Raw genomic sequence first — 17002 nt, forward strand, 5'->3', positions numbered from 1 at the left:
GTAGATGCTACCTTCTCCCTAACAGGTCAAGTCACTTACCCACCCACTTCAAGTGTGGTCACAGCCGTATTTTTTTCTCATTGTGCGCTTTTGATTGCTAGCATGATAGAAGGTGACAATGAACATGCTTTGGCTAGTAGCTTGTAGTGTTCACCTGTATTTGTCGGTGAGTCCCTGAACTCTAAATCCCTTTCCTGCTACCCCTTCCTGTAAACCCCATAGGTTTCACACCTCCCTAGGTACTCACCCAATGTGGCTAAACTCACCTGCATTGCTCACTTTTCCCCAGCAGCCCCTGGCATTTGAGGTGACCACAGGTATGGTCTTTCACTGCTGCCACCAACTCCCCCAGTCTCCCAAAGGCCCAGTGCACTTGACCATGAACAAGGCCCCTTCTTGGATGATCACTTTCCCAATCATGCTTTACCAACTACCCCATTGCAGATTCTGTTGTTCCCCTTCACAGTTATCTTTTATCACCTCCAGCCTACAACCTTATGGGCGGCATGGTGGCACAGTGGTTAGCACTGCTGCTTCACAGCACCAGAGACCTGGGTTCAATTCCCGCCTCAGGCGACTGACTGTGTGGAGTTTGCATGTTCTCCCCGTGTCTGCGTGGGTTTCCTCCGGGTGCTCCGGTTTCCTCCCACAGTCCAAAGATGTGCAGGTCAGGTGAATTGACCATGCTAAATTGCCCGTAGTGTTAGGTAAGGGGTAAATGTAGGGGTATGGGTGGGTTGCGCTTCGGCGGGGCGGTGTGGACTTGTTGGGCCGAAGGGCCTGTTTCCACACTGTAAGTAATCTAATCTAACCTCACTCCCAACAACTATCTTGCTGAGCCCCATAATGTGACAAAGGCCACCTTTTACTCTGTATTGACCAAACCCCCACTCCACTTAGTATCCAAAGACAGACCTGAAGGACTAACCAGATTCCTGAGCGAAGCCAGTACATGTACCTGACTACATTAGTCCATGGATGGCAATGAATACACAGAATTTATTTTCCCACTCACTGGGCTGCAGAGGCATGAACCTGTTGACCAAGGACATCCCGAGTGGAAACCTGGCCTGATAAGAGAGGCTGTCCTTGACTTACTGTGACGTGACTTTCTGATTGACAGGGTCTCCACGGACTTTGGTCAGCACTGTTCTCCTAAGAATTTGAGACATGGCTGCTTGCTTGCTGTACGTGCAGGTGCTGGCCGCGTAAGAGTGAAATTGATGTAGTATTGGCCTAAATCAAGAAGTTCTTCCCCTTGACTGAGGACTGCTGAGCTACCAGTCAAGCTACCTGTTTATGCAATTGTGCTAATTGGCGAGCAAAGACCAGACAGGGAAAGGCAGGAATGGTGTAAAAAGCAGGTGAGCAAGCGCTAGGAGACCAAGTGAGCGTGCTGCAATACACATTAGTCAATCTGTAGCTAGGTCCCCATTTGTGCAAGCAAAGTGTTCTTTCTTCAACTTTCCAAAAATAGATGTCAGTGTGCCCTGCAATGCCAGTCGGTGCTCCCACAGTGCCTTGCAAGTGTATTGGAGAGGTAACAGTATGAGTTGTGATGGATTAACAGATGTTGGATAGAAATACCAATTGATGAGCACTGCATGCAGCTGGTGCTTGTGGATTGTACCCAGGCCTGTAGTTTGCTTGAATTCAACAGGGGGGTCATCTGGAGCAGCCAGTAAGTTGAATCCACCCCTCTTCAGTTTCCATGCCTACTTTTCTTGACATCTAGCTTGTTTTGGTGAGATTGGTAAGGTAGAAAGCTGAATATTAATAGTTGAGTTTGTGCTGTTAATGCATTCAACAAGCAATGATACCCTTCAAATAGTAACATGTCACTGCTTATGAAACTTGCCTTATAATTTGTGAAAAGCATAAAAAGCATGAGTTGCTCCTGAAATCAAGATTGTCCTCACTAGACATCTCACCCAATTCTGACACAAATCTTACTATAGCCTACATGCTTTAAACCCTATAAGATTCCACCCAGTGATATTATCTTCTGTTTTGTTGACCTTTCTCTCTGCATCTTCCATCTTTATGTTCAATAATAGCCCTCAATTAAAAATCTCTTAGGCCTGTGAGCAAGCCAGTTAACTATGGTAGTAGTCTTTCCATGCTAAAATATGGCTGCTGTGGGAAAACTGGCTGTGAAGGAAGGGGGAAAAGGTCATTATTGCACCTTCATTGAGAAAAGGAAGTGGGGTGGATATCTCATTCGGGAGTGGTCTAGGTGCTGCATGCCTACTGAGCACTAGGCAAAGAAGAGGACTGCAGATGCTGGAGATCAGATTCAAGATTAGCATGGTGCTGGAAAAGCAGAGCAGGTCAGGCAGCGTCCGAGGAGCAGGAAAATCGATGTTTAGGGCAGGATTCCTTACTAGACGTCTCACTTAATCCTGACACAAATCTTACAATAACCTACGTGCTTTGAACCCTGATGAATTGCTTTTGCCCGAAACATTGATTTTTCTACTTGTCGGATGCTGCCTGACCTGCTCTGCCTTTCTAGCACCACTCTAATCTTGACTGTACTGAGCACTACCCAGCTGGAGGTGAACTTCCTTTCCAGGACTGAGAAGTCAACCCCTATTTTAAGCCCAACAAATCAAGCTTCATCTGCACACTCGGGTGGATGTTGAAGATCACATGACTGTAGAACAGAGAATTCTGAGATAAAAATTTAACACAAGAAAGTGTGTTTTTAGTCAGTGAGGCATGAAATATCAAAACCAACTCTAACTCTTCCGCTTCTGATTTTAGTGGAAGCAGGGCAAGCAAACAATCCGGAAATGCATAATCGTTGAACTCATTTTTAATATTTTTTAAACTGGTAACTAATACCATCAGATTTTCCAGAGCCCCAGAAACTGGCCAGTTACAGGACTTGAGAGGAATGAATTCATAGGGTGATTGCTTTTACAGCCTTGCCTGTGGGCCAGAAAGAGCAAGAGTATTTCCTTCAGACCAAAGCAAAAAAAAACTCTTTATTGACCATGTGATTGGCTGATGTCATATCCCTCCCCTACAATCTTCTCCACAATCTCTTTCTAGTCTTCCTCTATGATCTCATTAAATCATACAGCTCAAAAGAGGCCATTCAGCCTGTAGTTTCCATGCTTGCTCACTGCAAGATCCGCAAGTGTGATTGACCCCGTCTCTACCATACACCCAGGCAGTAAATTCCCGATTTTAGCCGTTTGGTATGTAAAATGTTTGTCCTCATGTTGCCATTGCTTGTTTTGCCAATCATTAGATTGCTGTGGTTTAAATCTTTCCACCATTTGGAATTATTTTTTCCTAACTATTCTGTCCAGAACCCTCATGCTTTTGAATACTTCTGTCAAATTTGCATTTAAATTTCTCTTAGTATAGAACAGTTTTAGCTTCTCTCTACCCTCGTACATTAAGTTCCTCATTCCTGGGACCAACTTCATGAATCTTCTCATCGCTAATGGTATCACATCTTTGAAAATGTGATGCCCAGAAAGGATCAAAGTACTCCAGTTGAGGCCATGCAATGTTTTATTATCAGTTCCTTGTTTTCGTACTTTGTGCCCCTATTTAAAAAACCCACGATCCTGCACACTTTATTAGTCATTTTCTCAATCTGCCGTGCCACTTTCAAAGACGCGTGTGTAACCTGCAGATTTCTCTGTTCTTATAACCCTTCCAGAAGTGTACCCCTTAGTTTACACCGATCCTCCTTCTTCATCCTATTAAAATAAATCACTTTATGCTTTTCTGTTTCTGAGTTCTGTGACCTTTGCTCTAAACCCCTGACCTCACTGTGTTGGACCACCCAGCTGCAAAATCTACACTCTATGGGTGCAGCCTTGTGATACTTGCTTTCCTGTCAGATAGACAACTGGCCTATCAGTCAGGCTGGCTGTCCAGGTGGAAAATCTGGTGAAAAAATACAAAAATCCCCTGTTGTTAACTGTCAGTACATAGAGGAAACCCTTGCTTCTGAATATTACTAATCCTAAGTAGGCAACCTTTTTTTCCCTGGGATGGGGGAGTCCAGAACTAGAAGGCATAGGTTTAGGATGAGAGGGGAACGATATAAAAGAGACCTATGGAGTAACCTTTTCACTCAGAGGGTGGTACGTGTATGGAATGAGCTGCCAGAGGAAGTGGTGGAGGTGGGTACAATTACAACATTTAAAAGGCATCTGGATGGGTATATGATTTGGAGAGATATGGGCCGGGTGCTGGCAAGTGGGACTAGATTGGGTTGGCATATCTGGTCGGCATGGACGAATTGGACTGAAGGGTAGGTTTCCATGCTGTACATCTCTATGACGATGACTCTTGACATTGTCCCTTACCCAGGTTTTAGTAAACATTCGGCTCTTGGTACTATGACCAAGGTTTACTCTAGAATCAACACTCAAAAGAAATGACATAGTCGGTTCTTTTGTTCTTGTTTGTGGGATTCTGCTGTTTGTTTCCTATGCATCAAATTTGCAACAACACAGAAGGAAAATCCTTGGCTGTAAATTGCATTGGAATATACTCTGATTTTAAGAAAAAATTCATTCATGGGATGAGAGCATCACTGGCTAGGCCAGCATTTATTGCCCACCCCTAATTACACAGAGGGCATTTAAGAATCAATCACATTGCTGTGGGTCTAGAGTCACACACATATGCCAAACCAGGTAAGGATGACAGCTTCCTTTCATAAAGGACATTAGTGAACCAGATGGGTTTTTCCTTGACAACCAGCAATGGAGTTTTGAATGCTCTTAATTCAAAATATTTATTGAATTCAAATGCCACCATCTGCCATGGCAGGATTAGAAGCCGGGTCTCCAGAACATTACCTGGGTCTCTAGATTAACAGCCCAATGATAATACCACTAGATCACTGTCTGCACCTTGATTACAAACAGTTTTTTTTTAAAATGCAGATTCCTTTTTTTATACTTCTTTTCCTGAGATGGATTTGGAGACACCGGTGTTGGACTGGGGTGTACAAAGTTAAAAATCACAACACCAGGTTATAGTCCAACAGGTTTAATTGGAAGCACTAGCTTTTGGAGCACTGCTTCTTCATCAGGTGGTTGTGGAGTACACAATCGTAAGATACAGAATTTTACAGTGTGATGAAACTGAAATTATACATTTCAAAATACCTTGATTGTTTGTTAAGTCTCTCATCTGTTAAAATGACCATAATAGTTTCACTTCCTTCATATGTAAATCACAAAACTTGTTTTAAAAGTTACATTCTCAGGTTAACTGTAATGATTGGTTTCAGCCCAGATAAGATGTTGAAGGTGTTAGCCCCCTGTGTTCTGTTGTCTGTGCCATAATGTTTAGACTGATTCTAATCTAAAAAGTGAGTTAACAGAGTATGACATGGATTCATGCAGATTTTGAGCAAAGTACAGTGCAACTCTGCAAGAACAAATTCACCGCACAAATGTATATGTGCATGTGGGTTTTTGTGTGGGTGTGTGTGTTTGTCTGTCTGTCTGGGGAGGAGGGTTGTGCATGTCTGTGAGAGAGAGTGTATGTGTGTGTGAGTGTAAAGGGGTCTAAGTCTGTGAGTGTGTGTGTGTCTGGGGTGGGAGGTTGTGAGTGTCTGTGAGAGAGAGTCTATATGGTGTGTGTGTGTAAAATGGTCTAAGTCTGTGAGAGGGTGAATGTGGGAGTGTGTGCGTCTGTAGACTGATAGCTAAGTTCGGTACCCATAGGGAGGGCCTCAACCGGTACCTTGGGTTCATGTCACACTATAGGTGACCAGTATTGCACTATACACACACACTGACATTCCTACACACACACACTCCTATGCAGACACACAGACACAGACATTCCTATACATACTCACACACACTCCTACAGACACACACACACTTCCACACTCTCACTTGCACCTTCTCACAGACCTATACCCCTTTACACTCACACACACACATATATACCCTCTCTCTCACAGACACTCACAACCCCTCCCCCCCCCCCCCCCCCCCCCCCCCACACACACACACACAAACCCACATGCACACATACACATATACATTTGTGCGGTGAATTTGTACTTGCAGAGTTACATTGTACTTTGCTCAAAAACTGCATGAATCCATGAAAGATTCTGTTAATTCATTTTTTAGATTAGAATCAGTCTAAACATTATGGCACAGACAACAGAACACAGAGGGCTAACACCTTCAACATATTATCTGAGTTGACACCAATTGTTAAAGTTAACCTGAGAATGTAACTTTTTTTTTAAAAAATTGTGATTTAAATATGAAAGAAGTGAAACGAACATGGTCATCCTAACAGATGAGAGACTTAACAAATAATCAGGGTATTTTTCAATGTGTGATTTCAGTTACATCACACTGTAAACTTTTGCTATAAATTCTATGTCTTACAATTGTGTACTCCACAACCACCTGATGAAGGAACAGCACTCTGAAAGCTAGTGCTTCCAATTAAACCTGTTGGACTGTAACCTGGTGTTGTGTGGTTTTTAACTTTTCTGAGATTGCATCTGGAATTTCAGTTGCCTCCAAAACCTAGCCTATTTTTAACCATTGTTTCACACCACTGAACACCTCCTGGCAACAGCATTGGATAAGCTCTGGACTGTATTTATTGTTCAGCTTCTCCCCTAGTTTACCTAGGAACAGCACATAAAACATGCAGCAGAGTAGGTTGTGGGGTGTTGGTGTGGAACAATGAGGGCAAAGAAAGGAAACACTTTAAAAATCTATGAGAAGATAAATAACAGCATAGAATGTTTAGGTAAGGATATCAATGATTGGAATAATATTCATATGACAGCTTTCACAAGTATTTAAAATGGAAAAATGAAGCTAAAATAAACTTTAGTACTTTTGGGTCAGGGACAACAGAAATCATAATGAGGAATGAAGAAAGGACAGAGCCACTGAACAAATATTTGTCTTCAGTGGAAAACATAACCAATATGTAGTAGAGGGGCAATTAAGAGAGATTTAAATTTCCAGATGGTATTTAATAATGGAGAAAATAAAAGCTCATAGTAGAGGGGTGGCATATTGGTATAGATAAAAGATTTGCTACCTGTCAGGAACAAAGAGGAAGTATAAATGGGTTATTTTTCAGGTTGACAAGATGTGACAAATAGTGTGTATATCAGTACTAAGATCTCAACTGTTTACAATTTATATGAAGTACCTAGTTGATGGGGTGGAGGGTATTGTTTCCACATTTGCTGATGACACAAAAATAGGTAGCTTAGTCAGTTGTGAAAAGAGCACAAGAAGATTATAGAAAGTTATAGATAGGTTGAGGATGTTCTATGGAGATAGTGAAGTGAAAGTCACTGGATTGAACCTGGGATATTAGGAGAAAATGAGGACTGCAGATGCTGCAGGTCAGAGTCAAAAGGTGTGGCGCTAGAAGAGCTCAGAAGGTCAGGCAGAATCCAAGAAGCAGGAGAATCGATGTTTCGGGCATAAGCCCTTCATCAGGACTGTTGGGGAAGGGGGCTGAGAGATAAATAGGAGGGTGGGGGACCCCCACCCTCCTATTTATCTCTCAGTCCCCCCAAACAGACATTCCTGATGAAGGGCTAATACCCAAAGTGTTGATTTTCCTGCTCCTCGGATGTTGTCTGACCTGCTGTGCTTTTCTGGCGCCACACATTTTGACCCTGGGATTTAGGGTTTTCTTATGATGAGAGTCTGAGTAAATTAGGTCCATATTCAGGACTTTAGAAGAGAGATGATCATATTGAAATTTAAAAGTTTCTGAAGGGGCTTGACAGGGGTGTTGCTTCTTTGGGCTGGAAAATTTAGATCACGTGAGCACAATAAGGAGCCAATCATTTAGATCTGAGATTAGGAGAAATTTATTCTTAGTGTTGTGAATCTTTGCAATTCTCCAATCAGTCTCCAATTAAACCAGAGGTTTGTGGATCTCCTCTAGTTGAATATACTTGAGATTGAGGAAGATGGATCAATGGTCTCTGAATTGTGGGGTTCGGGGAGGCAATGGAAAAGTGAAGCAGATTAGGCATCATTGTATTTAATGACAGAGCAGCCTCAGGGTACTGTATGATCTAAATCTGCTCCTTTTTGTTACCTTATCTTCTTGCTAAAAAAAATCACTGACATCCTTTATCATTTTTGTGTTTTTTTAATGCAAATATAGGGCTTCTGAAGCATCTCCTACAGTTTAAACAGTTAGTGACTGTGCTGATGAGTTCATCTGGGAATGAAGACTTTACTTCTGAGGATGAAATAACATCTCAGGGTATGGTATCACACAGCCCATAGATTATTATATTAACTTTAAAGTGGAATTAGGGAAACATGATGAATAATGTTGGACAGAAAAAGACCTTTCGGTTCATCCAACCTCTCCCACGGAACTGTAATGTCTTTTGCATCACTATATTCATATATACACAACCAATTGCACCTGAAATATATGTACTCTTGGAGAGGCAAAATAACACATAAAAGCTCGGGCCAATTTATGAAGTAAGTCTCTACATCTTAGATGATTGAAACTAGTCAAGTGAATCACACTTGGCATGATTTAATGTCATGTATCACTTATCGATTTTATAAGTTGACATGTAGAAGTTCAGAAACAGGTCCAACCCTTGCTTGAAAAATTCATTGCATAAGCTGGCAGCCTATTCTGTGGCTGTACTGTTCACTGAAAGAAGAAGCACCTTCTGAAATACAATCTAGTTCTGGCTTTTTATAACTTGATACTGTAACCTAATGGTTCCTTTAGCATGGCACTCAGCCACTGACTCCACCAACAAGCACATTCACCTAGACCCAATATACTGGCCGCTACCACGAACAACTGGAACCAGCAACCAGAAGCAGCAGAAACGGAACCCAATAAATTTCAGAAGACACAGTACAGCCACACTTCACAGGAGGCTCCAAAGCACTGAAGATATCACCTAGACAGAGGACGAAACGTCTGCAAATCAAATTCCCAGCTCGGTGACCATATCCACAACCATGACAACCGGCACCTGAGCTACCAATCTTTACACAAACCTTGGTTTCCCCCAAACTTTAAGTGACACAACATGCCTGCACAAGCATATTCTGTCCGGATATCATCCGAAAACCTTGATCAAATAATCTCAAAGTCTACATTTCTCTAAAATATAAGATTCCATTTCTTTTAGCCTGTTTTGAAAAGAAGACATTTAAACTGGAAATTTATGCAGTGATCATTCTTGGCAGCTTTTCTTAAGTAAAGCCTTGAACATAGAGATAGCTTTGACAAGAGTTTCAAATGTGGATTGTGGTGGAAGGTCAGAGAGGTTTAAAGAAAAAGAGTGAGCAGTGCCAATCCAATCTAAAGGCATCTTGACAGATGGGGGAGAAGTATAGAGTAGACTAACATCATGAGTAGAGAGTGCATGCTGGCACAGAAGTCTATATTACAAAGACATGGAGTTGAATTTTACTCCCTTCCCCGTCCCTGTATAGAACAGCAGATGAGGGATTATTGAACATCTCAGCTCCAAAACATGAATGCAGGTGTTTGTCAAGGTATTGTCCTAAGCCAACCATCTACAGCTGCTTCATCAATGACCTTCCCTTCATCAGGGGATATAATTTCAACTAGTGGAATGGATTCATTTAAGATCCTTTTAACAATAAGAAAAGATTTGAACTAACCACTTAAATTCTAATCTCAAAATTTGCAGATGACACAAATCTGGGTGGAAGGGTGATCTATGAGAATAATAGATGCTACAATGTTATTTGGTCAGGCTAAGTGAGTTGCAGATGCAGTGTAGTGTGGATAAATGTGAGTTTATCTACTTTGTCGCAAAAATAAGAAGACAGATTATTATTTGAATGACATCAATTGAGAGAGGGGAATGTACAACAGGATGTGAGTGTTCTCGTACACCAACTGCTGAAAGTAAGTACACAGCTGCAGCAGAGGGTGAAGGAGGCCTTCATAGCAAGAGGATTCAAATGAAGGAGCAAGAATGTAATTATACAGGGCATTGGTGAGGCCACACCTGAAATGTTCCGTGCAGTTTTGTTCTCCTTATCTGAGGAAGGATGCTCTTACTATAGAAGGAGTGCAGCAAATGTTTACCAAATTGATTCCTGGGATGCCAGGATTGACATTTGAGGAAAGATTGAGTTGGTTGGGTTGTATTCACTGGAGTTTAGAATATTGAGGGGGTATCTCTCAGAAACCTATAAAATTCTAACAGGACTTGACAGATGAGATACAAGAAGGATATTCCTGATGATGGGACAGAGAAAGGGGTAAACCTTTTTGGACTGAGATGAGAATTGGTGAACCTGGAATTCATTATCACAAAATGTGATTGAGGCCATATCTGTTTTTTTTTCAAGAAGAAGGTAAATATAGTTCTTGTGGCAAAAAGATTCAAAGAAATATGGGGGATGGGAAGATTCAGATTTGGAGTTCATGATTAGCCATGATCGTACTGAATGTTGCTACAGGTGCCCAACAATACAATTAGAGCACCAACAATATGGTCACAATAAATGTATAATACTTAAAGCTAACATTCCTATTAAACTTTAAGTTGATTTTCTTTATTGTATTCATTAAAGAAGTTATTATATGGTTCTTTCTGTCTTTTAGGTGGAAATCCACTACTGTTACTGTTGAAAAAGGTACGATTCCTGACTGTTTTAGTTCTCGACATATGGGTATTGCTCGTCAATTGGGTGTAATTGATTTGTTTTCAGACATGCCGAAATAAAGATTAAACTGTTAATCCTTTTGTGTGAATGTGACTGCAGGGGTGAAAAATGAACTAAAATCTGCAAGGCAGCCTTTGGGAGTGCAAGAACCGCGTAACTCATGCTTCTCATCCTGAAGCACAAAAGTCTCATTGGATTCAAATTTATAGTTGCTTTTAATCATCCAGCATGTGATACAAATTGTTTGAAGTTCTTGTTTAATTTCAAGTTTTCCATATAATTCTAAGCTTAAGTTTATATATTCTATGAAATTTGGTGGGCAACATTGGCTGAAAATTTGAGATACTAACCAATTTTCAAGATGGCCAAGATGGAATCCTGCAGTGCGATGTTGATTTAGTCTATTGTGAGAGAATCTGTAGTTTTAAAATTTATATTTCGTTGAAACAGACCCTAATTGAAATGGAAGCAGAGAAAGAAACTGACCATCTGTTTCAAAAGAAGCAAAAAGGTTTGGAAGCCAACACTGCTGAATAGAGACTAGTTGAAAGTTATAAAATAATACCAATTTAAGTTGAGTATTGAAAACTAATGAGTCTCCTGGTGCAATACAGTCAAGCAAAGGCGAGATCAAGCTGCTGATGTTATGCAAGGATATAGTGCTTCAAATGTTTCCATTACTTGAAGATAATATTGATGGCTCTATGCTGTCCAGACTGAGATAAGCAGATTCTGCAAATAGAGGATATTTATGTTGAAGATATTATCTGTTGTGTGCTGCTTTTGGCTGGGAATTGGACTATCGCCTAAAAGGAGAGGAGCTGAAATTCTTGGAGGAAGACTGAGCTTTAAAGAATTCTGTGACTGAGTATTATCACCAAAATTTGAGTGGACTGCTGAATCAGTTTGGTGGTCTGTCTTTGTTGTATCTGCCTTTTAGTATATAATTTATAGTTTTATTCAAGCTCAGTGTGCCTTACTAATTCATGTTTAATTTCTGTTGGATGTTAGGTTAGTATGCAAGGTTACCTAAAGTAGTTTTTAGTGTTTGCTTTGTTTGACTCCAAGATAAAACAGAAGAATTTTTCTAAACCACAGATTTTTGCATCTACATTCTTTTACTAAAGAAATGGGATTCTGTATTTCTTCTACTTTTTAAAAAAAAATGTTGCTAGTCACTATAAAGATCATAAAGCTGCCTTTACTGTCAGACACATCACCTTAGTAAATGAATTGAAGCAATGTGCTAGCCAACCAGAGACTTATTAAGGGCTGACATACAATTAAATTTCATGTCGATTTATTTAAAAGCATGCACAGCAATTTAGTGCATACTGCTTCAATTGATAACCTAACCTAATATAAACCAGCTGATTATGAATAACCAAATAATTAATAAGGATTTTGAGCATTATTTAAAGTCACATCTAGCTTTCAGTGTTTACTTGCTGATTGAGGTTGACTGGCCACATTGTATTGTGCAGAACTTTCGGAACACCTAAGTGTGGAGCAGTTTGTAAAGAGTTCACCAACACTCTTAGCATGAAGTCATTATGTACTATCTGTTTTGCAAGCAAGACAGTTCTGCAGCTAATTATGGTTCTACTATTTTGTAACCAATGCCATATTTTGCAACAGATGGGTTTTTATGATAATCAACAGTGGTTCCTAGGTTGCCAAAAGGCTAGCTTTTATTCCAGATTATTTTGAATTCAAGTTTCATTATCTACCAGGATAAGATTTGTACTCAAGTCCCTTGAATATTAGTCTTGGGTTCTGGATCACCAGCAGTTTCTGAAAACAATTCATGAGCTTTAAGTTTTTCAGGAGAATGATTAAACTTGCTGGAGTTTTTTAGAGAGGGTATGGTATTCTTTTGGATTCATCCGGAGGGGCCAAGTGCCTGTTAGTAGTGGTCAGATGCCCTTTGGTGTTTGTTGTTAAGAGTAAACATTCATGCATTTATGTACAAAAATAGGCAAACTGATTGGAATTGTCAAGATATTTAAATTATCATTGAAACTGTCAGCTTTCCGAGGCAATTAATTCCATTTTAAATGAAAAAGCAAAACCTGAATCTTAAAACAAATTCTGTGCTTGTTCCATCTGTTGACATCAGCCTGAAAGTTGTTAATATATGATAAGAGATGCCTGATGGATTCTGCATATTTTCATTATTATAATGGGATATTTGACAATTCCATTCGATTTACAGCTCTAAGTGGAAATAAAGCTTTTGAAGTGGGCTATGTCTTCAAGTGCTTGTCCTTAAAATGATTAAACACCTAACTGAAGTGATTATTTTTACAAAAGATTAGTTGCAAGAATATTAATGTAGTGAATGAGTTTTTGCAACATCAATATACTATTAGAATTTCATTTTATTTTTTTCTTAGCATGATTCCTGGTATATTGGCATGTTGGATGTAAGACCAAAAGTAATGTGTTGGATGACGTGGTGATGCTTTTCACTGAGTTTGTATAGGGGTAAAAGAGATGGAGTGGGCAGGGAGGGGGAGTTGGAGAGTGGTACAGGAATACCAATTATCATGGAGGATATTAGGAGCCGTTGTGGTATGTAGAAGGGGATAGATTGGCGTGGACAGTATGAGGGGCCAGCAGTGCAGATAGAGGGGCAGAGGTTGGTATGGATGGTTGGGGCAACTGTGAGTATAGAAGAATGGTTTGCCCTGGAATGTATTCAAGGCCATGTAGGGGTTGGTAGAAGGTTACAAATTGACTGGAGAGTATGAGGGGCCATGAGAAATGGGTGAAGGGCATAGAAACACAGAAAATAGGAGTAGGGAATGGGTAGTCCTGTCTTCTGAGCCTGCTGTGCCATTTAGTATGATTATGGTTGATATCCAACTCCGTATCCTGTTCCTGCTTTCTCCCTTTGATTTCTTTAGCCCTAAGAACCATACCTAATTCCTTCCTGCAAACATTCCATGTGTCAACTACATTCTGTGGCAGAGAATTGCGCAGGCTCACCAATCTTTAGGTGAAGAAATTTCTTCTCATTTGTCCTAAATGGCCTACCCAGTATCCTTAGACTGTGACCCCTGGTTCTGGACTCCTTGGACATCACGCGCATACTTCCTATGCTTACTCTGTCCAATCCTGTTAAAGTTTTATAGGTTTCAATGAGTACCTCCCAGCCATACTCTTTTTAACTCCAGTGAACATAATCCTATGCCGTCCAGTCTGTCTTCATACGACCATCCTGCCAACCCAGAAATCAGTCTGGTAAATCTTCGTTGCTCTTTCTCTCAATCGCCAAAACATCCTTTCTCAAATAAGGAAACCAAACTACACATAATACAAAGGGATGGACTCAACAAGGTCCTGTATAGTTGCAGCAGAACCTTCCTGCTCTTATTCTTTTGCTATGAAGGCCACCATAGCACTTGCCTTCTTGGTTGCCTGCTGCACCTGAATGCCTATTTTCAACAATTAGTGTACAAGAATACCTAGGTCTCATTGTGTCTCCTCCTTTCTCAATCAATCACCATTCAGATAATCTGCCTTCCTGCTTTTGATACCAATGTGGATAATCTCACATTTATTCACATTGTACTGCATCTACCATGCGTTTACCCACACACTGAATTTGTCCCAATCACACTGAAGCATCTCTGCATCCTCTTCACAGTTCGCCCTCACACCCAGCTTTATATTTGGAACTTGGAGAGTTGGTTGACTATAGGTTAGCATTGAGAGTATGAAAGACCATGGGGAGTGGATGGAGGGAATAAGGTAGCATAAGCTGACATCAGTTTGTTACAGAAAGTGTATGTGGTGAGGTCTGCCTTATTTTGTTGTGTAGGTTTCTTTCTTATATCTGAGAGAAGGTTGGCCTCTCCCATAGGCTGTTTTTGCAACTGGCAATTCCTGTGACTACCTTTGAACTATTTCTGGTGGTAGTAGTCTGACTTACATCATCTCTTGTGCTCTTTGTAGTGCACTTTCTCTGTCCGTCCCAAACCCAACACTACCACCATCAGAATCAAAATCAGACTGACCAGGGCACTTTCTCCTAAATTAAGACGACGAAGTCGGGATGCTCACACACTCTTGGGAGGCAGTAAGGAACAAATATCCAGGCCTGTATATTTTTGATCAACTTGTGATACTGGCAAATTAAGCAGCAGTTAACATTTTGTTCTTTGTTTTCTTTCAGTTTCTGCTCAGTAGAGATGAAACACTACAGATTGCAAGTGTACAATGTATGACCTCCATAGTCATCCACTCCCCAGTGGAGTATGCTCCTGCTCTAGTATATGCAGATATTCCAGGTTACCTTTTATTGCTAAGGTGTATTTCAAGTCTGTTTGATTGTGCAAAATTGCTGCACCTTTGTGCACCATGGTGATATACTTCTGTACCATATCTTTGCCCTATGTCTGCCCATTTTCTGTCAATTTCCCCGTTTGTTTTATTCTCCACAAATATCACTGCACCAATGCTCCTTTTGATTGCTTTCCATCTTATCCCTGAAATATAACCTGTTCAAACCTTTGTCATTTGTATCCACTTTCACACCAAATCCTGCTTGTCCATTTCACCCACCAGTGGTGACTTGTGTTGAATCTCCATGCCAAAATTTAAGATCCCAATTTGTGCTCACTCAAAATCCATTCACTTACACAAAGTTAAAATTGACCTTGTCTTGGCCTTTGATTTCTTGTGTGATCGTTCTTTACCTTACCACTAGAATAAGTTTGTTTTTGACATTAGAGAAGTTATTAATTCTTAAAGTTTCAAAAAGCACATTAAAACATTTCATTAAAATATTCTGTTAAAATTTGGTCAGTGGGTAGTTAAAACCTACCAGCTCCCCTTGTAGTTGTTATGGACCAGGCCTGACCCCTCAAAACATTTTTAAGCAGGTAGCCCAGCCCATAACTTTGCTGTTTGTTTCAGGTAAGCGTATTGTTGATATTCCCGGAGTAAATTTGCTGGTCAGACTGCCGAGTTTTAAACAAACAAAATTTATTTGCAAAATTACAGAATGCAACACAATGATCCTATCTGAACCCAACAGGCTATCCCGACTTAATGATGCTGTTCCAAAATACTTGCAACAATAAACTCCTTAGCACAAAGAGTAAAAATGACACAAAAAGCATACAGGTTACGAAATCAGAAGGAGGTGGAGAGCGTCCAGTTTCAATTGTGACCCTGATTCAACTAACCCTTGAACTGAACTGACCTGCGCAGCTGGAGAGCTGGCCACGTCCCATTGATTATACCAGTTTATTTTTAAAACCTGAAAGCTTTCTGCCTGAAGCATTATTTGTTAGACATAAACAAAAGGGCCCCAATGAACCATTTAAACTTCAGACATGTTAGAACCTTGAATTGTTTAGAACATCTCTGCAAAACATCAAGGATAACATAACCTTGTAAAAGGACCAGCTTTGTAACACTGCCCTGCGGTTGCTAAGAGTTGAACTACCATGGTTTTCAACTGCTTAGGGACAATTGACAAAAGTTGAAAAGAATCTTTTTGAATAAATGCATTGGGCTTTGCTTTCACTTTCTCTGTGTGGACCTAAATTGGAGTACTTCTGTAGGAAAGGTTTAAATTTTCTCCATGTTAACATTAGTCTTCCCAGGGTTCACCTCTCTTTCCAGTTGCAACTTTGTACTGACACTTTCAGAGTCATAGATTATTAAAGCACAATAAAAGGCCCCTTCAGCCTGTCATGTTTGTGCCTGTCATCAAGCACCTATCTACTCTAGTTCACTTTTCCAGCACTTGATGTAGCTATCCTTGTATGCTGTGGTTTTTCAAGTATTCATCTAAATTCTTCTTAAATGTTGTGATGTTTCCTGCCTCTATTACTCTTTCAAATGGTGAGTTCCAGATATCCACCAACCTTTAGGTGAAAATCTTTCCCAAATTCCCTCTAAACTTCCTGCCCCTTACTTTAAATCTATGCTGCCAGTTATTGACCCTTCCAATGAAAAGAAAGGTTCCTTCCTATCTACCCTATCTACTCCTCAGAATTTTGTAAACCCCCCATTAGCCTTCTCTGCTTTAAGCAACCCCACCCCTGCCCATCTAGTCTGTCTTCATAGTTGAAGCATTCCAGTCTGGGAAACACCGTAATGAATTTCCCGTCTACCTTCCCACTGCAATCACATTTCTCCTTTGGTATAGCAAGCAGAACCACACACAGTACTTCAACTGTAAATTAACCAACATCTTGAACATGCCATCACACTCCCACACCTCACCCCACCCCAGCCTCTGCAATCCTTACCTTGACTAAGAAAGACAAATATCCCATATGCCTTCTTGCTTAACACAGTCT

At 40.5% G+C, this 17002-nt stretch overlaps 1 protein-coding gene across 1 annotated transcript in view; it reads left to right on the forward strand.

The window, feature by feature from the left end:
* The first annotated feature begins 8159 nt into the window (after positions 1 to 8159).
* mei1 (meiotic double-stranded break formation protein 1) overlaps positions 8160 to 17002 on the forward strand; it is a 174931-nt gene continuing 166088 nt past the window's right edge. Inside the window, exons 1-4 of the mRNA XM_087978115.1 lie at positions 8160 to 8262; positions 10621 to 10652; positions 14643 to 14766; positions 14863 to 14977. Of these exons, the coding sequence (XP_087834241.1) occupies positions 14743 to 14766; positions 14863 to 14977 (139 nt within the window). The 5' untranslated portion in view covers positions 8160 to 8262; positions 10621 to 10652; positions 14643 to 14742. The remainder of the gene's footprint in view (positions 8263 to 10620; positions 10653 to 14642; positions 14767 to 14862; positions 14978 to 17002) is intronic.

The sequence above is a fragment of the Chiloscyllium plagiosum genome, unplaced genomic scaffold (assembly GCF_037043375.1).
Source record: "Chiloscyllium plagiosum isolate Xiang-an unplaced genomic scaffold, Cpla_swu_hap1 HiC_scaffold_33, whole genome shotgun sequence".
Taxonomy (NCBI): Eukaryota; Metazoa; Chordata; class Chondrichthyes; order Orectolobiformes; family Hemiscylliidae; genus Chiloscyllium; species Chiloscyllium plagiosum.